The sequence below is a fragment of the Girardinichthys multiradiatus genome, chromosome 4 (genome assembly GCF_021462225.1).
Source record: "Girardinichthys multiradiatus isolate DD_20200921_A chromosome 4, DD_fGirMul_XY1, whole genome shotgun sequence".
Classification (NCBI taxonomy): Eukaryota; Metazoa; Chordata; class Actinopteri; order Cyprinodontiformes; family Goodeidae; genus Girardinichthys; species Girardinichthys multiradiatus.
Window position 1 is genome coordinate 4411006 of NC_061797.1, and position 27863 is coordinate 4438868.

Sequence of the window (27863 nt, forward strand, 5' to 3'; positions counted from 1 at the left end):
AAATACAGGGCAATCCTGAACATGCCATCAGAGATCCACTGGAATGGTTTAGATCAAAGCATACTCATGTGCTACTCATGCATACGCATCTGGCAGAACGTTAAAACTGATTTTCTCAGACACTCTCCATCCAATCTGCTTTCAGGTATTTAACATTCACTTAGTGATTATACACTTCTTTGTGTTGGACTAGAGTTATGGGCAACATAAAATGCGTACAATTTTGTGGTTGCAAGGTGACAGATGTGTAAATGTTCAAGCGGTATGAATACTTTTGCACAGTAAAAAGAAAAAAACTGCCAGCACTTTTTCTTTCTGAGCAGTCTTTAATTTACAGAAAACTTGTTATATTTAGTTTCTACAGATATGAAGTTAAACCACAAAGACTTTAGTGTAATCAGTTCTAATTAAATAGCACCCTGAATTCTGAAACTTCCCAAATGATAAAAACCAATTTCACCTTAAACATTTCTGAAGCCATTATGTGAAAATCCATAACCACAAAAACTTTTAATAGATTTCTACCATTCACCAAGTTCTAAATATTTTTTATAAAAGGTCAAACATGAAAACTACCATCAACATGACAAGTGAATTTGAAACTAATATTCAGAAGTAAAACAGTTAATAAAAAGCAGCATCAGGAGCCCAAAAGGAATAATTTAGATAAAAACATTTGTGCAAAGTCAAAAATATTAATTCTCACCACTGTTCTTTATGAAGGTCAGAGCATGGATAGCAACTCAAGCAAAGGCTGATTATAACTGAGAACACACTCCTTGTGTTACAAACATCATGCAACGCCTCTAAGAAAACATTTTACCAGCAGTCTCTTCATAAAAGAAGACATCCAGCTGTAATCATGTAAGTAATGCCAAGAAACCGGAATTGGCATTGAAAGCGAATAAACTAGAGTTAATTAGCCTGTGTGAAGGTCAGTAGAAAAATATGCCAAAGTCGCCCTGGCCATTGCGTTTGAACTGGTTCCCTTGAACAGAAACAAAGATCTGATGCTCCATCAGATCCTGGACTGGTCGACTGCAGGACACCTCCTTGTTTCGGCTTAGCTGACGACCAAACTGCCACTTCTTGCCTGCAGCAGAGGCCATGTCACCGTCTGTGCTGTTGATCCCTGCTGACTCAAGCTGAGAGGCTGCAGAGTTGCTGCTGAGTTGAGTGTCTGGCTTTGTTGCTGATGATGTGGAGGAGAGAGGCTCTGAAACTGCCTCCTCCTGCTTGTCTTCAGCTGGATCTTCTGGGAACACACATCTGGTTAAATATTGATTCTGAACTGATGACCATCAGAGCATTAAACACTATGAGAGCTGCTCACCTTCCCTCTCACAGGCATGTGAGAGTTCCTCTCCATTACCTGGTTTAACCAAAATCAACCCGTAGTCCTCATTGTTGTGGATGACATTGTTTTCCATGGTGATGGATGGCATCCCATCCAGCTCATTGGCAAAGTCCTGTGAGCACACGGATACACAATTATTTTATGCATCATTTTGAACTCAGATTTTAAACCAAATCTTATATTACAAAGCAGAGACAAACTCTTACTGTGCTGCCAGAGTTTATATGTCAGTGCGTTGTTTACACTGTGTCAAATTAGGATAGAATACAAGACTGCTTCAGAAATTATAAAAGATCATGTGGAAAAGCGCCACCTTCTGGCAAAATACAGCAAAGGCCAGTCCTGATGAGTTAAAGATTTACACCGTTCACACCAAACGCGGATTCTGCGAATTTTTTGCATCATTTGTGTGTTGTTGCTCGCTTGACATTCCGCATGAACTCCACGTGGCCAAATGTCAACAAGCGGCAATGCTTCGCCGCGTCATCAAATAGGAGGAGCTTCTATCTGCTGCTTGCTGGTTTCAACTAAAACATTGCGGACATGGATTTCATGGATAATTACGGTGTTTTACTTGTGGAGAGTCGAAAAACGCCGTCGACGTCCTTGGGTTCACCAGATTCTTCAGGGACGGGAACAGTTCGGAGATTACCACCACTTACTCCAGGAGCTGCATCTGGATGATGGTCGATTTCAGCGGTTTTTCCGTCTATCCAGGACCCAGTTTGAAGATCTGCTGTCCTGGGAGACAAATTGGCCTCCGGGACACCAACTACTGGCGCTGTATCCCCGCTGCTGAACACCTGTCCTTCTGTCTTCGGTGAGTAAATAAATCTCAGCTAGTTAGTTGAGTCATACAACTCAGGCTTGCCGCACACTGAAAACAGCTTCTTCTCTGCTGCGGTCCTTCACCCTATGTCACAGCCACATCCAGTCCCTGATTGGTTGACGCGACACGAATTTAGAAAAACGTTCAGATTTTTCAACTCGTCCACCGCTCTCGCTTCGCTCGGCGTGCCTTCCGCACCGCGTCCTCCGTCTCTTTCGCACCGTGCCGCTCCGCTCCTGAACGCGCCTCTACATAGGGATAACATGTAAATCGGTCGCTCCTATCGCAGAATCAGCGTTCAGTGTGAACGCATCATTAGAGGTAATGTAAAATTAAAATCACGAGTCTAAACATGAGTCTTGTGTTGATTTTTTTACAGTGTAAAAGCATACAGCATCAGCTAGCATTGATATTCATGCACAAATCCATTATCAATTTGTTATTACTGATTATGTTTACACACACTTTGGTTAATACAATGTGTGAAAACTGTTTCACACATTGTATTAACCATAAACAAAGCCTGTCAACAGCTTCCAAGCTTATTGTTTGTACAACAAAGATTTTTTGAGACTGAACGTCAGCAGGAATCATGGTGTCTCACCTTGATCAGGACTCCATCCTTACAGTGATGGATGCCATTACGGACCAGACTGCAAATGCTGCCGGGGTAAATCTCCACACCTGCCCCCTGCACAAACACACATAAATGACATCATAAACATCAGCTAATCATTAGACAACTATTTTTATTAATTGTATGAAAAATAAAAAATAAAAACAGAGTTTGTTACATAAAAGGCTTCTGTTTAAAAAAAAGAGGAGCACCAAGCTCAATCACTGAGCTTCTCAGGGCTTCCTGTGTGATCAGTGTTGTGCTGTCCGAACCTTGGAGCCATACAGGTCACACATGTTCATGGTGAGGCGTGCAGATGTTCGCACAATCACGCCAGTGGTCTCACACTGCAGCACACAGTTCTCCATGTTCAGAGTGCCCCGACGTACACCTGATTATCAACAAACAAGAAAGATTCAGAACTTTAAAACTGTGCTACACAGATTTATGAGTAAATAAAACAGAGCATAGCAGAGTTACTTTTAATGGAATATCCTTCTGTTTGTTTTTTAAGATTTAGCGCTTTTAGAAAATGATTAATCAGACGCGGGGGCAGCAGACTTAGTAGAGATGCCCAGACTTCCCTCTCCCCAAACACCTCCTCTAGCTCCTCTGCAGAGAGCGAAAGGCCTTACCAGGCCAGCAGAGAGACATAGTCCCTCCAGAGTGTCCTGATTGTCCCCTGGGCCTCCTCCTGGTGGGAGGCATCCAAAACAGATGCCTATGCCACCTCAAATGACACCTCTCAATATGGAGCACAGGCTCAACTCCAAGCTCCTCCTGGATGGCCGAGCTCCTCACCCCATCTCTAAGTGAGTGCCTGAACACCCTGCGGAGAAAGCTCATGTCAGCTGCTTGTATCAGTTCTCTTCTGCTCAGCTCTCTCTTCACCACAAGGCACCGGCACGGCGTCCTCATTACTGCAGCAGCCGCACCGATCTGTCTGTCAATCTCCCGGCTCCATTCTACCCTCTCTCATCAACAAGACCCCAAAATAATTCAACTCCTCCACTTGAGGCAGGAGCTCCCCTCCAACCCAACGAGGGCAAGCTACCCTTTTCTGGTCAATAACCATGGCCTCAGACTAGGAGGAGCTGATCCTTATCCCAGCCGCTCCACACTCAGCTGCGAACATGCTGTAGATCTTGCCTAGAGGGGGCCAGGAAGACCATGTCATCTGCATGGAGAGACGAAATTCACTGGTCCCCAAACTAGACCCCCTTACGGCCCTTAGCTGCACCTAGAAATCCTGTCCATGAAAGTTATGAACAGTACCGGTAACAAAGGGCAGCCCTGCCGGAGTCCAATATGCACCGGGAACAGGTGCGATTTAGTGCAGGCAATGTGAACCAAAGTCCTGGTCCTCTTATACAGAGAATGAATGGCCCCTAATAAAGCCCCCCCGACTTCATACTCCCGGAGCATCCCCCACAGGGCACCACAAGGACAAAAACCACACTGCTCCTCCTGAAGCTAAGGTTCAACTATCGGCCGGACTCTCCTCTCCAACACTCTGGCATAGGCCTTACCAGGGAGGCTAGGGAGTGTGATCCCCCTGTAGTTGGAATCCACCCTGCGGTCTCATTCTTGTGAAAGTTGACCACCACCCCGGTCTGCCGGTGTCCACCATTGGGATCAGGGATTACCACCTTGACAGGCACCGCAGATCTTAAGGCCACAGCTACGGGCAGCAGCATTAACAATAAAGGCGGAGAATATAGTCCACTCGGACTATAAGTCTCCAACCTCCCCTGGAATCTAGTCGAGGCTCTTCCAGAGGTGGGCCTTGAATACATCCCTGGCCAAGGGCTCCATCGACATTCCCAGCAGACCTTCACTATACACTTGGGCCTGCCAAGTCTGTTTGGCTTCCTCATTTTCCAGCAAATCCATCTCACCACCAGGTGGTGATCAGTGGACAGCTCAGACCCTCTCTTCACCCGAGTGTCTAAGGCATGCAGCCGAAGATCCGAAGACATGACTACAAAGTCGGTCATTGACTTCCTGCCTAGAACGTCCTGGTACCAAGTGCACTGATGAACACCCTTATGCTTGAACACTGTGTTCAATTTGGACAATCCACGACTGGCACGGAAGTCTTATAACAAAACACCACTCTGGTTCAAATCGGTGAGGCCATTCCTCCCAATCACACCCCTCCAAGGTGTCTCTGGCCGTTGAAATACGCCAGCAGAATGACTTAAGTCCCCAAGAGGGGCACTGTCCAGCACCCCCGATAGGGTCGTCTTGAAAGCCGGGTACTCCACACCACTGCTTGAGCCATAGCCCGAAAAAACGGTCAGAGACCTCTCTCTAACCCGAAGGCACAGGGATGAAGCCCTTTCATCTACCCGGATAAACCCCAACACAAGACGGCAGAGGAGCGGCAGGTGACAACCAGACCCACACCAGCAGCCGACTCTCCCCGTGGGCCACTACAGAGTAGAAGAAAGTACAACTTCTCTCAAGGAGCTGGATTACAGAGCCCACACTGTGCATGGAGGTGAGCCAGACTTCTGATATCTGTTAACCTCCCGCACAAGCTCAGGTTCCTTCAACATTGAGATGACATTCTATGTCCCTAAAGCCAGTTTAAGCATCCGGAGATCGGGTTGTCAAGGTCTCCACCTACGACCCTGCCCGATCCTCTTAGCACCGGTCCCTCATGGTTCCCCTGCAGGTGGTGAGCCCACTGGGGAATGGCCTTGCGTCCTTCGTTTGGGCTTGGCCCGGCCAGGTCCTCCGAAGAGGAACCCAGCCACGGGGCACTCACCTACAAGTCTCGACCACAGCCCAGACTACAGGATGGGACCCCGGGCTCTGCCGTACTGGACGATGTTGCGTGCCTCTGAGGTTTCTGAATCCCTCTTTGTCTAAGCCGTCACCAGAATAATTCAAATGCAAATAATATTTCAATGCTCCTGATGAGCCTTCCAGCAGCTTTAGCCGCCAGGTTTTTTTTCCCCCAAATGCCTCGCAAGAGGCCTTAATATTTACAAAGCAATTCACTAAATTAGGTTTTCACAAATACTTTTGGTTTTACAGCAGTTTAAACACACAAGATGATGCTTAAGGGTCCTTCAGGCAAATCTGTGTCTACTTGTAAAATGCTACAAAAAACCCATAGCTTTCCCCCCACCCACTTTTTCTTGGTACCAATAAAAACTAGAGAATCCCACCTTTCTGGCGAGGTGTCAAACGTCTTTGTAAGACCTTTTCCGGTCACGTAATTCCTGTGTATCCAAGGTTATAAAAGTAGTAGTAACTTTCGCTTTACGCACTGCTACACACACAGCTTGTTTGTTGTTTCAGCATTTTTTCCGTGAACTTCGTGCATTATAATGTCGCAGAAAAGTATAATGAGTACTTCGGAAGCCTTGGAAAAGAATTTGCACGGCAGTGACCTTGAAGTCGTCGGACAGTACCGTGGATTTTGAAGTGGATGAAGATGAGGAACTTCTTTGGGACCCGGTTCACGAATAAGTTATAGACTTTTTATTTATAGCAGCCTTACATTATATGTCCGCTATTTCAGCAATGCTTTACCGTTTTTACATTTATAACTACCATTGTGTGGAGCGTCAGTATTTTTATTTGTGATTCATTCAACTGGTAATATTAGCCCTCCTTTAGAACAAAAGGACTGCAAGGCTTGTTTGTGGAACTAGTTGAAAGCCTGTTATACAGCTGTTATTTCATTGACACGTTACCAATAGCACTTTACTGTTACAGAATGACATCATTGCTTTTGTATGTTATTTTATTATTTTTTGTGTAAAGTAGGAAATAATTTATTCACTGTATTTTTACAGCCAGGAGGAGGCAGGGCCATCTGGCACTGAAAGGACGCAGCCTTCTACTACTTGGGTTGAGGTGTTATCACCTTCTTCAAGGTGAGAAGTCTATTCTGCAAACTATTATGATTACAAACTACACATGATGTGTCATTACAGTGTGTTCCTAAGCTGCTTATAAATCAGATGCAACTCCATTTTTAGCGTAGAAGATGAGGGGTATGAACCACCTGCCTGTCAGCTACATAGTGCCTCAAGGCCCATGAATCGCAAGGTAGCTTCTGTCCCAAGAAAAAGGAGCAGCTCATCCAAGCCAACAAAGAGAGGTAAACAACTCTTATGGAAGGCCAGTCAGGCTACCTCTAGACCTGGTGATGACAACGAGGACAAGTGCCACTCTCCAGGTGAGCCTGACATTGAGGCCCAAGCTCCTACATTTACCAAGAGGCATCCTCCAGGACTTAGATTTGACTCACAAACTCATGGCTACCACTGACCCTGTAGAAGCTGTATTTTAATGCAAGCACTATCCGGAACATTATCAATAATACCAATTTTATTGTACAAAGGACAATTTCAGCTGGCAAGAAATTTCTGTGGTCAATACGATTGTTTATTTAGTTGTCATTGATGGTTGTTTTTGCACATTTGTTTCTATAGTTGTTAGTGGTAATGGTTTTCACACATTTGCTTACATTGTTTTTTACTGCCAATTCTTTGTTTTCAATAAAATTCCTCCAGTTGGAGATAAAAGAATACAATTTAGATTTATTTTCATTTATTGATTTAATACCATGACCAAAGGCTATGTCATATACAGCAGTCCTACAGTGGAAATCAGCACTTTTATTTCACCAGATTCCCCTTTGTGAGACAAAAAATAATAATACTTCGGCACAGTTTTGGCACATTTGGCTAAATTGTGCTGAAACTCCAGCTCCGCCTGGCACACAAATATGCTTCAACTGATTCAGCCCAAATTTACTGAAGTTATGGTCAAGATGTTGATTAAAACAACCTGGAGGTTCTCCTAGGATTTTAAAAGGATTTTCATGGTGTTTTACAATGTTAATTTAGAAAAAAAAAACTTTTGATTTTTTTTTGTTTAATCACAATAAATCAGACATAGTAACAGTTACAATAAAGGTTCCACCTGAAAGATATCCTTTCCATAGGTAAAAGTTTGCATTTAGACTTTATAACTGTGGAGCTATACCCAATTTATTTAAGTTATGTAATTTAAAGTGGAAATTAGTCTGTTATAATCTGTTTACTACTGTTTGTGCTTTTAAGTTGCTGCCTGATGAGCTGCAGTGCAGCATCAGATGTACTGACCAATCTATGCTGTAATTCCAATTATTTTAAACAATCATCAACATTTAAGTTAGGCAGATGTTTCCTAAAAGGAGTCCTGGGGATAATGGTTGAGTTTAGGGTATTGCTATTGGTCAGTTATTCCCAGCATTACAAACACACATAAAGAAGCACTGTGTCAAAGAGGCCACAGCTATAAAGTATTTCAGTCTCTGTATATTGTAACAAACTAATCAGTTACACTTTGGGTGTTTCATTCATTTTTGTCCAGTTATGGGCTAAATGGTTGAAACAGGACTCGGGTTAACGGACATTAGCTCATGCTTTGGACCTCTTGAAAACACTGAACTTTTTGTACAAATCAGCATAAAGCAGAAATGTCAGCTTGAGTATCATCGACTCACATAGAATGCCTTCAATAGCATCATGTTGGATGAACTTGATGTTGGACACTCTGACGTCAGCTCCTGTGGACTCCACAAATAAGTCCCCTTTGTGCTGGTTTTCAATCACAACTTCATCAGGAAATCCAAAGCCTGGTACACACAAACCAACAGATCTGTTGACACACAACACTACACTGAAGGGGGCAGTTTGACACAGTGACGGTGGTTTTTCTGCAGCGGGTTTGCCACCATATCTACTAGAAACCACTGGAACCTTTTCACATTTGGTCACATTACAACAACAAAGTTCCACATATTTTATTGGGATTTTATGTAAAAGAGAAACACAAAGTAGCACATTATTGTGAAGTGAAAGCAAAATGATATATGCCGTGCATTTCCATCCTCTTTACATTGATATTGACCAATTGTCTTCAGAAGTCACAAATAATTAGTGAATAGAGCCCATTTGTGTCTAATCCAATCTCAGTATGAATCCAGCTGTTCTGTGAAGACCCCCAAGGTCTGTTGAACAAACTGCACCATGGAGACCAAGAAACAAAATGGACAGCAAAGGGAGAAAGTTGTGGAAAAGTTTAAGGCAAGGTTAGGTTAGAAAACAACACACCAAACTCAAACATCACAGAGATTTGTTGGATGCACCATCTAAAAGTGGAAAGAGCATGGCCCAACTGCAAACCTACCACAACAGGACCATCCACCCACACTTACATGGAGTGTATAAACCAGAGAGGCAGCCAAAAGGCACATGTTAACTCTGGGGGAGCTGCAGAGATCCACAGTTCAAGTTGGAGAATCTGTTGACAGGACAGCTGTTAGGTGTGCACTCCACAAATCTGGTCTTTACGGAAGAGTGGCCAGGAACAAGTTATTGTTGAACTAAAGCTAAAATAGGTCCTGTTTGTAGTTTCACACAAGCAATGTAGGGCAGAACTACATTTGGTGAATCTTTATTGGCAGTAAGGAAAGTTAACCAGTGGATTGTTTTACCATCAGAAATTAAAACGGTCTGTAAATCCAAGGTTTTTAAGACTTGTGTTTAATGTTGGTTAAAACATCATGTAAGCAATAGTTTTGCTTTCAGCTCTATAAATCACTTAATCAGTAACCATCATTATTTTTGTCATACATATTGTCTTTTTAGTAATTACCTTTTAAGTTACTGTAATATTTTTTGTATATTTTACATTTTATTCCAAGTCAATGTTTTATTTCAGGAAAATTCAAGCCAGGAACAGGAATTGTAAATTAGCTTTGGCTAGAAACCTGTATGCATGACATCTACTCTGTGTTATTCATATGAAGCAATGTTCACTGCATTTGTCACTGGTAAATAAACAAATACACTAAATGTCGGGGACACAAGAAACATGTGGAAGAGAATGCTCTGGTTAGAGGAGAACAAAATGGTCAGCATGCAAAACATGTGGAGGAAAACTAACACTGGGCAACACCATCCCATTCCCGTTCCTACTGAGAGACATGATGATGGGAGCATCATGCTGCAGGGATGCTTTTCTTCAGCAGGCAGAGGGAAGATGGTCAGAGATGGAGAGAACTAAATACAGGACAATCCTGGAAGAAAACCTGTAAAAACAAACTTGAGACTGGGGTGGAAGTACCCCAAACATACAGCCAGAGCCAAGGTGGAATGGTTAGTGGAATATTCATGACCAGAAGTGGGCCAGTCAAAGCAAGGCAAGACTTGTCAATTTGAAAACCAATTGCCCTTCCACTTCACAATCGTGTGTTACTCTATGTTCGTCATGTATTAATATACACTGCTCAAAAAAAAATAAAGGAAACACTTAAACAACACAATATAACTCCAAGTAAATCAAACTTCTGTGAAATCAAACTGTCCACTTAGGAAGCAACACTGATTGACAATCAATTTCTCATGATGTTGTTCAAATAAAATAGACAACAGGAGGAAATCTTTGATGATTAGAAAGACACACTCAATAAATGAGTGGTTCTGCAGGTGGGGACCACAGACCACTTCTCAGTACCGATGCTTTCTGGCTGATGTTTTGGTCACTTTTAAATGTTGGAGGTGCTTTCACACTCGTGGTAGCATGAGACGGACTCTACAACCCACACAAGTGGCTCAGGTAGTGCAGCTCATCCAGGATGGCACATCAATGTGAGCTGTGGCAAGAAGGATTGTTGTGTCTGTCAGCGTAGTGTCCAGAGCCTGGAGGCGCTACCAGGAGACAGGTCAGTACACCAGGAGACGTGGAGGAGACTGTAGGAGGGAAACAACCCAGCAGAAGGACCGCTACCTCCACCTTTGTTCAAGGAGGAACAGGAGGAGCTCTGCCAGAGCCCTGCAAAATGACCTCCAGCAGGCCACAAATGTGCATGTGTCTGCACAAACAGTTAGAAACCGACTCCATGAGGATGGTATGAGGGCCTGACGTCCACAAATGGGGGTTGTTCTCACAGCCCAACACCGTGCAGGACGCTTTGCATTTGCCAGAGAACACCAGGATTGACAAATTCCCCACTGGCGCCCTGTGCTCTTCACAGATGAAAGCAGGTTCACACTGAGAACATGTGACAGACGTGACAGAGTCTGGAGACACCGTGGAGAGCGATCTGCTGCCTGCAACATCCTTCAATATGACCGGTTTGGCAGTGGGTCAGTAATGGTGTGGGGTGGCATTTCTTTGGAGGGCCCCATGGCCCTCCATGTGCTCGCCAGAGGTAACCCGACTGCCATTAGGTACCGAGATGAGATCCTCAGACCCCTTGTGAGACCATATGCTGGTGCGGTTGGACCTGGGTTCCTCCTAATGCAGGACAATGCTAGACCTCATGTGGCTGGAGTGTGTCAGCAGTTCCTGCAAGATGAAGACATTGAAGCTATGGACTGGCCCGCCCGTTCCCCAGACATGAATCCGATGGAGCACATCTGGGACATCATGTCTCGCTCCATCCACCAACGTCACGTTGCACCACAGACTGTCCAGGAGTTGGTGGATGCTTCAGTCCAGGTCTGGGAGGAGATCCCTCAGGAGACCATCCACCGTCTCATCAGGAGCATGTCCAGGCGTTGTAGGGAGGTCATACAGGAACGTGGAGGTCACACACAATACTGAGCCTCATTTTGACTTGTTTTAAGGACATTACATCAAAGTTGGATCAGCCTCTAGTGTGTTTTTTCCATTTTAATTTTGTGTGTGACTCCAAATCCAGGCCTCCATTGGTTAATAAATTTGATTTCCATTGATGATTTTTGTGTGATTTTGTTGTCAGAACATTCAACTTTGTACAGAACAAAATATTCAATGAGAATATTTCATTCATTCAGATCTAGGATGTGTTATCTGAATGTTCCCTTTATTTGTTTGAGCAGTGTATAATATGATCTTTTAATAGTCTTACAGCTCACAGTTTTCATGTTCTATGACTCTTAGACTAACCTAACTAAATAAGGTCATCAGTAAACACAAAAACACAGAGCTAGTTCTTCTTAAAAGGTACAATCATGTGCACTCAGAATGGAAATAAATGGAAAAAAGTACTTTTCCCAGTGTACTGTGTTTTCATACCTTCGATGGTGATGGAGTCTGGGATGAAGATGGAGCTGCTGACACTGTAGGTTCCTGGAAGAACAATGACGATGTCACCCTGATGACAGGCATCCACAGCTAACACTGGATCTCTGTGGAACTACAGAAATGAAACTGTTCATTTATTCATTCATACGTTTGTACACAGAGACTTTTGCAGTTGGTCAGTGAGGGAAATACATACTTTGCTCCTCCTAAACCAGCTGTTCTGCCCCCATGTGTGTAAGCAAACAGTGTCACTAAACTTGGTGGGCTTGACTGGTTCCTACGTGACTGACCAAATGTTTCTGAAAGGAACGCCTTTGTTGCCATATAAACAGACAACAGCATATCAGCACAGACACAAAGCACAGTGATAGAGGACTGATGATTTGGAGTTTGTTTTGCAGCCACAGGACCTGGACACCTAAACTATGAACTTTTCTGTAAACAAAGGATCCTGGAGTCCTTGAGTTCATCTGCTCAACAGCTAAAGCTTGGGACAAACTGAGTCATCAACATGTCAATTATCTCAACCACACCAAATCTACAAATTCATGTGTTTAAGCTACAGAGGTTGACCCTAGTTCTGCTTTAAGCATGTGTGTACTTTTCACCTGGATCTCTGTGTCCTCAGAGGAGCTGAGAGGAATGAGCCTTGCGGTGAGGAGGGACTGGAGCTGTATGGTGCTGCAGACTCCCGTTACTACATGAACTACCTTCATACCCGACGCTCTGAGCCCACGGCTCTGCACACACTGCCGCCTGGAGCTCCCTTTGTAGGCCAACACATACCTGGACAGAGGCAGGAGGTCAGGGATTCTGTTATGTGGCATGATGGTTCATGCTGATTGTGAAAAGCACAAGGACAGTGACAGACACCTTAACAATGGGTTCTCGATGATGTGTAGTTTGCGTTTAAATGTTTCCAGCTGGTCGTACAGCTTTAAGCCCTCCACCATGGAAACATTGTCTAGTTCCGAGTCCGAGTCAGGACTCAGGCCACTCCGTAACTCTGAAAACTGCTGGAAGCACTGGGAGCAGCTCTGCAGCAAGGACTGGTACTCTGCCACCAGACCAGCTGGAACTCTGTCTTCCAGAATGTCGTAGTAGCTGAAAGACATTCATGGATGTGGATTGTCAGCAGGAACCAAAACATTGAATATAAAAAAAATTCACATTACAGAAGTTCAAGTTATGCTCACAGTCTGAGACGAGGCTCCACACAACGAACAAAATAATCAAAGTCATCATCCTCATCTTCTTCATCCCACTGCCTCCAGATGTGTTTATAGAAAAACCTGAAGATACAAGAAGAGTTGTCTGTACTGTACTGTAGTACAGGCACAGGTTCAACTTACAGTATCCTACCTTAGGTGCTCAAGAGTAAGAGCTGTCTGATCCAAGTACCCTGACTCATTATAAACCACCTGCAGCTCTATCAGGAGTACTTTGTGCTGAGTTGCCTCCAGAAGAGAATTAAAAGCCTCTTCTGTGATTTCACAGCTTCTGGTTTCCCACTGCAGAGGCAGTACCAGCTTCACGCATGCCTTAAGGTCGTTTAGGTCCAGATCTTGCACCTGAACTCACCAACAGAGTATCGTTAAGTACGACTGTTAACAACAAATGTGACAACGGTGACGCCAAGTAGATCAGCTGCTCGTACCTCCACCACAACATCGAAGACGTCAGTGCTCCATAAAGCCAGCCAGTCACAGGGCTCTAGTGCCTTTTCCAGGTAGTCTGCTGTGAAGGCTTTCACTTCTGAGGGCTTACAATCTCCTGCACACAAACAAATATGTAAATATTTCCCAAGTATTGCAGTCAGACAGTACTAGTTGCTGCACTTTTTGCCAGTTACCCAGCATGTAGTCCTGATATGCCTTAAACCTCTCATAGAACAGCAGGTTGCTGGTCTGGAAGGTATCCGGAAGGTTTGAGCTCTCTCCTCCATGTCGCTCACATCTCTGCAGCTGGGTCCCTGATTTCTCACTGCCGATGTTATCTGTGCCACTGTCGTCGTCATCATCATCATCACTGTCCTCTCCGCTCTCATTGTTTTCATTCTGAAAAAGGGCTGTGGGGGGTGCAAAGGAATCAATTCTGAATCACGATACTCTGATGATGGGAAGTTTTTAAACTTTGGTATGAACAGTGCTGAAATGTGTCTCTGCTCTGTTCTCTCAAACCCCCAGTCAGTCGTGGCAGATGGCCGCTCACACTGAGCCTGGTTCTGGTTCTGCTGGAGGTTTCTTCGTGTCAAAAGGGAGTTTTTCCTCTCCACTGTCGCTACATGCATGCTCAGTATGAGGGATTGCTCATACTGAGCATGCAAAGTCCAAGCAAGCTACTGTCTCTATATGATCATCCAGGAGAATTAAATGCTGCAAGTCACTGACTTGATATAATCTGCTGGGTTTCCTTAGATTGAAAAACTTTTAACCAATTTGAATAATAAACTGAATCTGACTGCATAGTTTGATAGTTAGGATTAATTGAATTGTATGTACCTGATTTGAAATCTGTGATTCAATTGAATTGATTTTGTAAAGTGCCTTTACAAAACATGTGTTGTGAATTGGCAGCTATATAAATAAAACTGAATTGAATTGAATAGTACACAATCAATTCAAAATGACATCTCATGGGGCTTCCATTAGCAGGGAGATGATTTGTGTAGCGTGACCGGATTGACAGTGACATGCACCTCCAGTGTCCTAGATGGATAAAGGTAGATAATAACATGGACCCATTTTCAGCATGTTTCATATGCCACCAACTACTTGTCTACACTTCTTTTTGATTCTTGAGGAAGCTTAGGTTCAGTGTTTGCAGCAAGATGCTGCATATATTCTATAAGTCTGTTGTGGAAAGGGTGATCTCTTCTGCCATCATCTCCTGGGGAAGCAGCATCAGAGCCAGGGACTTAAAAAAGCTCAACAAGCTGATAAAAAAGGCTGGCTCTGTTCTGGGGACTCCTCTGGAACCTCTGGAGATCATTGTACAAAGAAGGATTCTTCATAAAATGAAGAACATTATGGAGAACCCTGAACATCCTCTTCATCAGACTGAGTAATACTGTCCAGTAAAGAAAATCCATCCTGTCCACAGCCATCAGCACATACAACTCTTTGAAGAAACCTGTATATCACTTACAACATTTCATTTCCCTTTAGGATTATTAACGTTTTTTAAATTTACCGTAATGTCAACATATAGCTTGTCTTCTAGTAGGAGGGCCACAACAATCTCCCCTTATGAGAGATGAACATTTTAATTTAATTGTAAATTTAGTTTAATTGTATTAACCTTGTAGCAGATCAGTACAAGGACAATAAAACAAGTAAAATCTCGAGCATACAAACATTACAAAGCACAGACTAGTTTAACAGAGATGTTAAGCTACGTTGATTCAGTCATGATGCCAGTTAACATGCCTCAATCAATGTAGCTCCCATTAGCTTAGCACTACTAGCCATAACTCATTTTTATAGTAGAGAATTGTGACTTAGTGGTTTAGTATCTGAAGCAAACGGAGAAAGGTTTCTACAGACCTTGGGTTATATCCAACAGGTTGCTCCCCGCTCCTGGGAGGCATTCCTCTGCTTCCTGAGATTTAACGGCAGACTGAAAATCAACGAGCACCATGTCCGACATGTCGCTGATTATACATCCAATTTCCTGGGTTTCCTGCTCCATGGATGCGCTAAAAACCCGACCGAACAACTCTGTCTGTTTAACAGACTGTTTTCAATGCGTTCGAAGTTGATTTGTTTCGCGAACACTAAACAACCAGCCGTTTCCACCCTGTTGCTTTCAAAATATCCCGGTCAACGTTCTCTCAGCCAATCATAACACAGAACATTGAGCATGCGCACAATGCTCCAGCTCAGACGAGTCCTCTCGCCACATAAAGAAAAAACGGAACACAAAGCTAATAAAATAAAATATATAAGCATTTAGGGAAAAAAAAACGAAGAACACAATTTAATGCTATAAAATAAAGCTGTCAAATAAATAACTGATGGCTAAATGTCATTTGCTTTGTCCACTAGGTGGCAGTCATGGGTCTGTGTGAGTGTGTAAACGTGATGTAGAGGACGAACAAAGCAAGCAACCTATGTGCAGACATTTGAGCAGCAGAAGAAGAGGACTCGTTTGGAACCCCATAAACATGGTGTCAGGAGTAGGATGATGAGGGACGGAAGACTAAACTTGAGGTGAAAGCTGAGGAGGGACAAATTCTTTGACGTAATCGTCGCAGCTTATTCAAAACTGCAACGCAAAAGAAAAAACGGTTAATTGTAACATAATAGAAATATAATTTATTGTCCCTTAGAGGAGAAATTCAGGTGTACCAGCAGCAAAGAGCCAGGGAGATCGAGGCATGCAGATTCACACAAAGATAAAAATATAAAAACAGAAAGTAAGTAAATAATGAACCTCTGGAGATCATTGTGGAAAGACGGATTCTTCATAAATGAAGAATATTATGGAGAATCCAGAATGTTAATCATCTCCTTTGTTGTAGTCACGTTCAAAATGAGATGATTGTTTCTACACCATGCCACAAAGCGGTCCACCACCTTCCTGTACTCATCTTCTTGTCCATCTCTGATCCACCCCACGACTGCAGAATCATCTGAGTATTTCTGCAGATGACAGGAGTCTGTCTTCTACTGGAAGTCTGAGGTGTACAGAGTGAAAAGGAATGGTGAGATTACAGTCCCCTGTGGTGCTCTTTGAAGAAATCTTCATAATGAGCTACAACAACATTTCATTTCCCTTTGGGATTAATAAAGTATTTTTGAATTGAATTGAATGAGATTTTTTAAGCAAGTTAATGTTGACTAAAGTTGATAGGTTTTGGTGGGCTCAGAAATAAAGTTATGTTACATTGTGCTCTATAAGCTGCATTTGAAGTATGTTATTGACGTGGCAGCTTATATATATATTGCTTTATTACTTTAAAGAAAGGGGAATGTGATGAAGGTAACAGAAATCTACCCGGAAGTTGAAAACATGTGACCTCCAACCGTTCAGGTCATGTGTTTCCGGTGGAGCTGTTTTTCTCTGGTCTGATGTAGCGCCCTTAGACCCATCTTAGATCCTTCTCTAGCTACTGATCCTAAAGCCAGCAGTCAGGTAAAACTTTGCAAAATAACTTTAATCTCATCTAAGAATCAAGGTTTGGATGCTGGGGGTCCAAACGGTGGGGAGACGACGCTAAATTTGTAAGCATTAGTATACTGGCCGTTGTCATTTTAGGTATGCTCAATGAATTGAATTCAATCTTAGCTGCATCGTGTACATGTTTGATTATTTTGGTCCAGTCCAGAGGTGCCGTTGAGGAGGTGCTTATTAAACCGTGTGTTGGTCAGTTCTGTGGGCTGTATGTGTTAAAAAATAACGTGTGGGTTCTGCTAACTAGTCAAGGGTTACGACTCATTGTGTTTCAGTCAACTAAATCTCTTTGTACCCAACTGCTTTTAGCTATAACTAATTTGTTGATTATTAAGAAAAATCTCTTAAAAATGCATCTTAGATCTGTAACATGTCCTGAGATCTAAATGCTGATTTAAGTGTATGCTGTTTTTTAAACTCAGATCCCTCAGCAAACGGCAGTGGATGGAAAAGATGTGTAAAGAAGCACCAAGTGTCCAAGCCTCCAGGATAAACACGGACCTCACGACAGAAGCACCAACGACGTATGGAGACATGTCATTCAGTTGTCATGCTCGGGTGTTCCCTGTTTTACCCACAGCCCCACCACTCACATCACTCAACATTGTTCTTCAGGAAAAGAGGCTTTGTGACATTAATAGTTAGAACTCACATCCACCCATTACTTGGCATGTTTTTTTTTTTTTTTGGTTTTTAACTGTCCTGTCATTAATGTTCTTGGACCACAACTGCTGGGAAGATCTGAAACTACGTTGTGCATATAATCTGATAAGAAACTTTATTTTCATTGTACAACTTTCACGTCGAACAAAGAAATTATATTGAGCGTCCCCTTTTCCCAGGCAGTAAAATTTAAAGTTTAAAAATGTTGCACATTAACTTGTACTTAAAGTACTTATAAAAGTGATCAATAATATGTGCATTATATACAGGCGTGTGAGTGGAAAAACTGTGACTAGTTTGGTGTTGACATGAAATGCACTGCTGATGAAAACGTACATCTTTTTCTGTTGTTTAACTTTCTTTTCTGTCCCTCATCAGGTTTCTTATCTAGTCAGGTCTCAGTGATGTTGTGATGATGTCTGATCACAGAAACGTCAGAGACCACGAAGAGTCAGTAAACAGTGATGATGAGTTGGAGCTTTCAGCTAGCGATGAATCTGAGCCTGAAGAAGCACCTAGAGAGGCTCCCTTTGACCCAGAGCTGGATCAGAGTGATGAAGACAAGGAGGTGATGACCTCTGCTTTAGGTTTTGCTCCAACACCACAGAGCAATTTCACCCTGAGTGGAGGGAGCTCAGCCTTCTCAGACCGCAGCCGCAGCATCTTCGCATGCTTGGACAGTGTGGAGAAGCACTCTGTCTCCTCATTGAACCAAGAGAACTCAGCAGAAAGCAGGAAGAAGAGCCACCCTCCTTCCCCTTCTCCCATACCGGTGAAGAAAAGAGGCGTCCCAGACTATCTGGTTCACCCCGAGCGATGGACTCGCTACAGCCTGGAGGATGTGGTTGAGAGCAGCGATCAGGACAACAGGAGAGTAGCCCACCAGTTCCTGTCTAGTCTGCAGCAGGAGACAAAAAGTGATCCTCACTGTGACATCCAGAAAAGGATGATCTTCTCCAGACCAAAGCGACCCCTGAAGGAGCAGGTGGCTGCGCAGCTGTCACCTGATCTGCAGGGAAAGGAAAAAGAGTTACAACTAAGTCACCTGGTTCAGGAGGATGAGGATAATGAAGGCAGAGAAAGAGCGGAGGGTGGGGTACAAACCGCAGAAAAAACTAAACAAGGAGAGAAAAGTATTAGTGGACCTGTGGCCCTGGAAGTGGAAAAGAAGTTAGATGAGTCCAACATTAACTATGCCTCCTTCAGGAAGACTAAGGCGAAGAACTACAGAAAGAATTCTGGAGAAAAAGAGGACTGACTTCTGAATAGATGCATACTTGATGACACCTCAGAGAGCTGTATTCCCTCTGCAGAAAACTTCCCATTTCCTCCATTCATTTCTTAGGGTTAGGACAAAACAATGCATGTTGTTGGATTCATGAGATGAGATTTAACATTATTTTGAGGAAACCAAGAATCCCCTTTTGGCTTTTACAAATGAAGTAAAGCTTTTAGAAACTACATACTTAGTTTTAAGCATCTGGAATTGTAGAATAATCTAGTCTGGGTTTTACTTGTCTGTATATCCTTGTTTCAGTCTGAGATGGTCCTAATACTAAAATATCATTTTTGTTTTTTTCAAAAGTCAAATAAAAGTTCTATAAATCTCAAGCTGTGTTTTAAAATCAAAATTCCTATTCAGTGTACAAGTCAGTTTGGAGAATTAAAAAATTGTAACTTGTCTCAAATGCAGTCCAGATTTATTAAAATGGTATAAAAGAGCTGTAGTTAATAGCACAGCCAATCAGATATCAAGTCCAACATTGATGCCAGCTGTAGTTTACATCCATATTGCTCCACAGTGTTTACCAGTCATTTCCATCTTCTCTGTATTTTTCCACAGATTACCCAAAATGCTGCAAGAGGTTTAAAGAGGCTTCTTCAATGCTAAAGTTAACCAAGTGTTATTATCATCTTATGAACATAAGGCAACTCAAGAACTACATCCATTTTACTTCAAAATGAGAGTCTTAAGCCTTAATATCACAATGCACCACTAATTGGGCTCTCATCTAAATTTTTAAATAAGTGTCCAATATGAGTTTAGCTATGGGAGACACTGTTGGAGGTGAAGGTGGTGAAATCTCATTGGAGCAGGTTGTATCCTATGATCCAATGCTGGAAATCACCACCTGTAGTATAAGAATGGACTTAGTTTAGTTACAACTGGTCTTACCAGCTTAAAGACAGAACATGTGCCTGTTGGACATCAAGGATCAGAGAGGATTTCATGACATCTCTGAACTTTACAGAACACTGACAACCTGTCCCTCCATGAGACTGATGCTTAGTTTTCTGCAATGAATTTGCTGTCAGCTGATGGAGCTAATGTTTGTTTCATCTTCCATAGTCAATAAGAATCAACAGAAGCAATGCAGTCAGAGGGATGTTTTTAACATTGGTGTTGTGATTATTATGATTATATTATTTCATATTTTATTAAATAATGATTCGGTCTGTTAGGTGTGACGGGTGAAACAAGCTCTGATATTACTGAACAGCAAAACTCTGCACACACTTGGCATAAATTCACACAATTTCTTAAAATACAATAATTTATTAAGAAAAATAAGCCAACTCAAACATGTTTCAATAAACAAACTCTTTACTAGAACAATCCAACTAAATTACCAACCAGAATGAAAGAATAAGGAAGACCAATTATATACAATATGAACAAATGAATGAAAGATGGTTAAAAACCATGGCCAAAAAGTGATGCAACATTACAATTCAATGTTATTTATGTTTGAGAACCAAGGATTATCTGGACATGAAGTTAGGTTAGTCTTGGAACTAACTTAGGCAATAATTGGTATACCTTCAAACAATTCACAATGCAACATCAGATAAAAGGTTATTTTAATAAAATAATATTTTAAAGAATGATTTGCTGAGTAAAACCAACCTTCTGGATGAATAATTTTCAATGGTGTTTAATTAGATGCCTTTATTTAGTACAATAATAATATTTATAGAAATATTATTGAGGCAATATTAAAATAATATTTAAGGAAATAGTCCTTTTCCATTTTCCACCACTTCTTCCACAGTGGGTTGCAGGGAAGCAGGAACCTATCCAGTAGTCTATGGGCAGGAGGCGGGGTACATCCTGGACATGTTGCCAGTCCATCACAGGGGAACACAGACACACACACACACAGGACAAACAACCACACACACACTCATTCACACCTCAGGGAGAAACCAAGAGTGAACCCAAATGTGCACAGGGAGAATGCATGCAGAAAGACCAGGAGTCGAACCCAGGACCTTGCTACCAATGCTGACCGTGCAGCAAGACATTGATTTGATAACAGCCTTCAGGTCATCTGCATTGTTGGGTCTGATGTCTCTTATTTCCTCTCTTGTCATTAGATTTTCTATGGAGGTTTAGGTGAGGTCCATATGGAGGCCAATCAAGTCTTCTTGTCATCTTTACAGTCAGCAGTCTTCCCCATGATTGTGTAGCTGCTGTGGCTGCATGTGTATCTTCCAAAAGATGTATCAATACAATCTCAGTGCTGTGGTGTGGTCTAAAACCTGTCTGGAAAAGCATGAAGGGGCCCATTTTTTAAAATGAAAATAAATCTTAATAATCTTTGCCAGAATGTTTAGATTGGATGTGGGCCTGTAAATATGTATTATCTGTGAATCTTTGTTAGGTTTCTTTAAAAAAAGGTTTGTTCTGCAGTTTTCAGGGCCTGTGGGGAAAAAAAAAAACCACAAATGAGGGAAAGTATTAAATAACCCGTAATATTTCAAGAACAACATAGCTTAAACTGTGTCTGCCTTTAAAATGCACGAGAATAGCTGTGTGTAGGCAATTTATTTTATTCCACTGTTACAATTGGGTTATCTTCAATAGTAAGGGAACTTAGTTCAACTTTTCCCTTATTTATGTGTTCTGTGCCCACTTATTGAACTCTATGGGAAAGTTAACACTTATTACTAAACAATGTAAATAATTTGTCAAAGGTTCAAATAATAAAGGAGTTGCATCTATAGAGGAGTGTTAGTGTCTGTATTTAAACGGTGCAAAAGTTCCTCACAAATAAAAGCAGGGCCGTGTACCATAATGTGTCAGTGTTTCTGTTTTAGTGTTTGCATATCTCTGAGTCACGGCATGATGTCACTTCCCTTTATCTCCACATTTGTTGAATTTATTGCAGGAGCTGTTCAAGGGGAGAGCTTATCTGCTCTTTAAAGTCCAGGATCTGCCTTACTGTAAACATTTACTGTAAGCGTTTTTAAAACAAGATATTTGTTTTATACTGTAACACATTCATAAAGCTATATTAGTCTGAATGAAGGCTTGCAGCCTCCTGTGTTCTGATAAAGTAGCTATGCTTATTTACATACTGCAACACTGGCTAACTGGCTTTTTAGTTTCTTTTAAATCCTATCCTTCATATTTTTCTAATTATAGTAAATAAACAGCTTAAATAGATGTTAATCATATCATGAAATAAGAAAAACTTAAAAGTTTTAACAAACAAATAGATTCACCATAGGTCAAAATGTTTAGATGGGCTTTTTATGACAAAGAAACTTACTGTCGATGTCGGGAGAATCGGCAAATTCAGATAACAGTTATGCAAAATACAATATCTGAATGCAAAACAGGTTCAACCTTGTAGATGAAGACCAAGTTTTTTCAGTTTATACTGTATGCAATTTTACTGTTTATAGTTACTGCTTGTTACTATTGGTCTAGCTCTGAAGACTGACTTTGCTTAATTCTTTCGACACATAAACACACAACATAATTTTACAAAATGATCATGTTTCACTGAAGAAGACCTACCCTCTGAATGTTTGAGGCACCACATGGAGATCAGGTAAACCCACAGAGGGAGGTGGTCACAGAGCCAAGTTGGTAAGTAGGTGTAAAGTGGTGAGCATCTCACCATTGTAAACAATGGTGCTACGATCAGTTGGTACCATGGTGCATCGATGTAACTGCACATTATCACGGGGTGGTAATGCTTGAGTTGCTGACTTGTAAAAGACTGACGTGTCTTGAAAAGGGGTCCATCTTGCAGTCATATTATGCAACCACCTTATGAAAAGGCTAATTCAAAACTCTTTAGTGAATTATTATTATTAAAGCTGTTAGCTATTCTTTATGTAAAATCTCTTGTTTTTTATGATGTAGATCATTCAAGTATAGGGCCTAACCACTGTCAAATTGTTTAGTGTGAATTCATAGTAGATGTTGAAATGAGACGTAAAAGGTGGACAAGAGTATTAATTAATGTATATGAAAATTTGGGTCTGGAAATGTAAACTTTAAAAAAGTAAAGGGAAACATTGTGACTGTTTCGTACTGTCATATCTGCCTGGTCGGTGTGTGTATCTGTTTGTGCTTTCTCCTACAGGTGAGACAGGGAGGTAATACGTTTCAGCAACAGCTAATATGAAACTCATCAAGGCTGCTTTAAAAGAGTGGCTGAGGAGACAGAGGGTTGCCAGTTCTGTCACTATAGATCAGGTAAACTGGTTCCTGTACTCTCTGATATCTGTATGTGTGTCACTCTGTATCTGTTCAATTGTATACTCTGTACACTGATCATTTTGGCATTAAATTTTGATTTCTCATTATTTCACAAGGTAAATACTTTGCTGGTTTTACTGGTTGGGTCTCGGAACTGGAGAGAAACGAACCTGGTGGTGCACAGGGAGGAAAGAGAGTAAAAACTCCCATTTTACAACACTGAGATGGTTAAAAAACTCCACGGTGGCAGGGCTTCAAGGGTGGATGAGATCCACCTGAGTACCTCGAGTCTCTGGATGTTGTGGGGCTGTCATGGTTGACACACTGCGTAGCGGTTGGGGAAAGTGCCTCCGGACTGGCAGACCGAGGTGGTGGTCTCCCTTCATAAGAAAGGTGACCGGAGGGTGTGTTCCAACTATAGGGGGATCACACTCCTTAGCCTCCCTGGTAATGCCTATGTCAGGGTATTGGAGAGGAGAGTCCGGCCAATAGTCGAACCTCGGCTTCAGAAGGAGTAGTGTGGTTTTCATCCCGGCCATGGAACACTGGACCAGCTCTATACCCTCGGCAGGGTACTCCAGGTTTCATGGGAGTTTGCCCAACCGGTCCACATGTGTTTTGTGGACCTGGAAAAGGCATTGGAATGTGTCCCTTGTGGTGCCCTCTGGGGGGTAATTCAGGAGTACGGAGTCAGGGCTGTTCCCCTTATCCCTACAGCATCCTTTCTAAGAGAATATTGTGATCGACAGTGTCAAATGTAGCACTGAGATCTAACAGGACAAGTACAGACCTTGTGTTTTTTAGGATACCATCTTCGGACAAATCTGTTCACCATTTATATAAAACATGCAGCATTTTTATTTCACAGCTGTAAATGCCATTTTGATGCTCATGTTTATCAGTTGTGTATTCTTGTGCAGACCTAATTCATTCCACCATTCAAAATCCAGTTATTCAGTCCTATTCAAAAAGGCTTTATCATACCACAGCAAAAATCTAAATTAACAGGAGCAAATAAATAAATCCACAGGATTTTGATGGGTTTAGACAAAAACTCAAAATAGATTTTTTTTTTCAAATTGCATGTTAAGCCAGATGATGTAATTGCTCACACCATATATGTAAACAATGTCCTGAGATGTAAAAATGTATTTGGCTAACTCAGTACATTGTGTGTGGGGTTGTGGTTTTTTATTAGTATCCACCAAAAAATATTGGGGTTTGTTTTTCAGAAAAATTCCAAAATGTTGTGCTGCTGCCTTATCTGGGAAAACTATAGCATGGTCTGAGTATACAAGGATCTGTCATGTCTCCTGACAGCAAAGCAGCATCCCTCTACTTTCAATGTTGATTCTGGTTATAGCTCAAAATGTGCCACAAATCTACGTTACACATATCTAATTTCTTTGAACTTATTTGCGGATGTAAACAACACATTCTGTAACTGTGAAGTAAGAATGGGTGAGTAGACACTCAAGAAAAGCATTCTGTGTCAAGAAAAAACTGCAAGAACTCACAAACCAGGGCTACAAGAATAGAATGATAGACTGGGAAAATGTACAAAGTACAGGTCCTTCTCAAAATATTAGCATATTGTGATAAAGTTCATTATTTTCCATAATGTAATGATGAAAATTTAACATTCATATATTTTAGATTCATTGCACACTAAATGAAATATTTCAGGTCTTTTTTTGTCATAATACGGATGATTTTGGCATACAGCTCATGAAAACCCAAAATTCCTATCTCACAAAATTAGCATATCATTAAAAGGGTCTCTAAACGAGCTATGAACCTAATCATCTGAATCAACGAGTTAACTCTAAACACCTGCAAAAGATTCCTGAGACCTTTAAAACTCCCAGCCTGGTTCATCACTCAAAACCCCAATCATGGGTAAGACTGCCGACCTGACTGCTGTCCAGAAGGCCACTATTGACACCCTCAAGCAAGAGGGTAAGACACAGAAAGAAATCTCTGAACGAATAGGCTGTTCCCAGAGTGTTGTATCAAGGCACCTCAGTGGGAAGTCTGTGGGAAGGAAAAAGTGTGGCAGAAAACGCTGCACAACGAGAAGAGGTGACCGGACCCTGAGGAAGATTGTGGAGTAGGGCCGATTCCAGACCTTGGGGGACCTGCAGAAGCAGTGGACTGAGTCTGGAGTAGAAACATCCAGAGCCACTGTGCACAGGCGTGTGCAGGAAATGGGCTACAGGTGCCGCATTCCCCAGGTCAAGCCACTTTTGAATCAGAAACAGCGGCAGAAGCGCCTGACCTGGGCTACAGAGAAGCAGCACTGGACTGTTGCTCAGTGGTCCAAAGTACTTTTTCAGATGAAAGCAAATTCTGCATGTCATTCGGAAATCAAGGTGCCAGAGTCTGGAGGAAGACTGGGGAGAAGGAAATGCCAAAATGCCAGAAGTCCAGTGTCAAGTACCCACAGTCAGTGATGGTCTGGGGTGCCGTGTCAGTTGCTGGTGTTGGTCCACTGTGTTTTATCAAGGGCAGGGTCAATGCAGCTAGCTATCAGGAGATTTTGGAGCACTTCATGCTTCCATCTGCTGAAAAGCTTTATGGAGATGAAGATTTCATTTTTCAGCACAACCTGGCACCTGCTCACAGTGCCAAAACCACTGGTAAATGGTTTACTGACCATGGTATCACTGTGCTCAATTGACCTGCCAACTCTCCTGACCTGAACCCCATAGAGAATCTGTGGGATATTGTGAAGAGAACGTTGAGAGACTCAAGACCCAGCACTCTGGATGAGCTAAAGGCCGGTATCGAAGCATTCTGCGCCTCCATAAGACCTCAGCAGTGCCACAGGCTGATTGCCTCCATGCCACGCCGCATTGAAGCAGTCATTTCTGCAAAAGGATTCCCGACCAAGTATTGAGTGCATAACTGTACATGATTATTTGAAGGTTGACGTTTTTTGTATTAAAAACACTTTTCTTTTATTGGTCGGATGAAATATGCTAATTTTGTGAGATAGGAATTTTGGGTTTTCATGAGCTGTATGCCACAATCATCCGTATTAAGACAATAAAAGACCTGAAATATTTCAGTTAGTGTGCAATGACTCTAAAATATATGAATGTTAAATTTTCATCATGACATTATGGAAAATAATGAACTTTATCACAATATGCTAATATTTTGAGAAGGACCTGTACCTGCTCTTGTGGAGTATGTACAAGGCTTCATTGTTCAAAACAGGTCCAAATCTTATTCTGAGGCCAAAGAAATACCTAAAAAGAGAGACAATTTTTATTTGAAAAGTTTTAAACTGTTCAAAGACTAAAGGGAAGTTGTTCATTCTATCTCACTCTTAGTCTTTACAATGTTACAAATTTTATTGATTTACAGGATGGTTGACGTGAACTTTAGCTTATATCCATGTTCTACACCTTGTTCTTGGGTACAAACAGTGATTCGGCAGTTCAGTACTGGAGTCGTATTGATTGGAGAAAATAAAAGGCACCAGTGTGGGTTCTAGGGGCTATCAAAACGATCTCGACCTGTTCTTTTGTGGGTATGCATTATTTTAATGAGAGACTGATAACACTGCTGTTCCACTTGTGATGTTCATACTTCTGCTCTCGATTGCCCGTCCGATTGCGAAGTCTTCAGTTTAGTTCAGTCTCATAGCGTAAGCACTGTGCAGTTTTACAGCGCACTGAGCAGTCAGCATCAGAAATTGTCTTATATAAATGAACAATTCAATAATTATAAAGCAAACGGATTATAGGGATTAATTTTCCCTTCAGAAAAATATCAATTTTATTATTATTTTCAGAAAACTATGGTGATTGCATCAATGTGAGATCAAAGAGTTAAGATGTCAGATTAGGGAACGTTAAACAGAGAACCGGTTCGGCCACTTCATGCTTAGCAGCGTATGACTGACTACTGACTGACTTATTTTCGAAACTGCTAAAATGACTCCCAGGCCATTTGACAGTGTTTCAACGTTGTATAACCCACGCTTCTTTGGAAACATAAACGCGACATACTGACCCGCGTACAGCTAAATATGACGTCACTTTTCAGGTAAAAACGACACACCTGTACACCTCACATGCGCTCAGGGAGCTGCATTTACCTGACCGTGAGTATGCGGAAATGAGGCGGAGAGAAATGTTTTTGATGCGGACAAAGAATTTCCAGACTTTCTCTTCTAATCAGCTGCAGTCGAGATCTGTGTGGTGGAAGGACATTCATGGAGTGGACAGAGTCGCTGTTGATGAAACTAGATGCCGGTTTATCTGCTCACATTAAATAAGTCTCAGCATGTTCTTCAAGAATACCGAGGTAAACAGATCCCACTGAAACTTCTTTCATTTGTTTGTCCAGCAGCGCAGAACCTCGCGTCTCTCGTTCTGAGAGTGATCTGTAAGTAGCTCAGGTTCATGGAACGTATGAGGCTTACAGCCAGTGTTCTCTCTGCATGTTGTTTCAGGCTAACTGCGAAACATGCAGTCCAGAGACATAAACATGTTTACATTAGCCGTTTTTATAAGGATGAAATAATATACTCCAAGATTATGTTTTTAATCAGCCAGAAATAGAAATAGTCAATTTTAACAGTTTAACAAATGTGGAGAAAATACAGAATTTAAGAAAATCTCCTCTTCTTTCT

The 27863-nt window shown here is 41.9% G+C and overlaps 3 protein-coding genes across 11 annotated transcripts in view; 2 read left to right on the plus strand and 1 right to left on the minus strand.

Moving 5' to 3' along the window:
• Positions 1-306: 306 nt before the first annotated feature.
• shcbp1 (SHC SH2-domain binding protein 1) lies at positions 307-15708 on the minus strand. 3 transcript variants are annotated; one of them, XM_047362534.1, is made up of 14 exons: positions 15429-15708; positions 13736-13951; positions 13541-13656; positions 13246-13454; positions 13080-13175; positions 12975-12987; positions 12757-12806; positions 12492-12669; positions 11875-11995; positions 8315-8446; positions 3075-3193; positions 2791-2877; positions 1334-1469; positions 307-1255 (listed from the first exon to the last, which is right to left on the minus strand). In XM_047362534.1, the coding sequence occupies exons 1-14, from the start codon at positions 15571-15573 to the stop codon at positions 936-938; spliced, it is 1938 nt and encodes a 645-aa protein (XP_047218490.1). In that variant the 5' UTR covers positions 15574-15708; the 3' UTR covers positions 307-935. The 3 variants fall into 3 exon arrangements, with proteins under 3 accessions (XP_047218490.1, XP_047218489.1, XP_047218488.1); XM_047362533.1 differs by having other exon boundaries at positions 307-1252; positions 12757-12987; XM_047362532.1 differs by having other exon boundaries at positions 12757-12987.
• A 248-nt stretch (positions 15709-15956) lies between these two features.
• tssc4 (tumor suppressing subtransferable candidate 4) lies at positions 15957-19332 on the plus strand. Of its 6 annotated transcripts, none has more exons than XM_047362392.1 (3): positions 15957-16094; positions 17481-17582; positions 18100-19332. In XM_047362392.1, exon 3 carries the CDS (start codon positions 18134-18136, stop codon positions 18977-18979), a length of 846 nt encoding a protein of 281 aa, XP_047218348.1. In that variant the 5' UTR covers positions 15957-16094; positions 17481-17582; positions 18100-18133; the 3' UTR covers positions 18980-19332. The 6 variants fall into 6 exon arrangements, with proteins under 6 accessions (XP_047218348.1, XP_047218351.1, XP_047218350.1 ...); XM_047362395.1 differs by lacking the exon at positions 15957-16094 and adding an exon at positions 16108-16300; XM_047362394.1 differs by lacking the exon at positions 15957-16094 and adding an exon at positions 16542-16588.
• A 7981-nt stretch (positions 19333-27313) lies between these two features.
• The window catches only part of ano9b (anoctamin 9b), a 29152-nt gene continuing 28602 nt past the window's right edge, over positions 27314-27863 (plus strand). Inside the window, exons 1-2 of one of the 2 annotated variants that reach the window (XM_047362257.1) lie at positions 27314-27332; positions 27410-27535. In XM_047362257.1, the coding sequence (XP_047218213.1) occupies positions 27515-27535 (21 nt within the window). In that variant the 5' untranslated portion in view covers positions 27314-27332; positions 27410-27514. The other variant, XM_047362256.1, reaches the window with a different exon arrangement.

Coding starts and splice junctions, on each gene's coding strand:
- shcbp1 (XM_047362532.1), bottom strand. CDS start 15,573: ATGGAGCAGGAAACCCAGGAAATTGGATGTATAATCAGCGACATGTCG. Junction 13,455..13,540: donor TCTTCGATGTTGTGGTGGAG/GTACGAGCAGCT, acceptor TGGTGAGTTCAG/GTGCAAGATCTGGACCTAAA. Junction 8,447..11,874: donor AGACTCCATCACCATCGAAG/GTATGAAAACAC, acceptor TGTGTGTACCAG/GCTTTGGATTTCCTGATGAA.
- tssc4 (XM_047362392.1), top strand. CDS start 18,134: ATGATGTCTGATCACAGAAACGTCAGAGACCACGAAGAGTCAGTAAAC.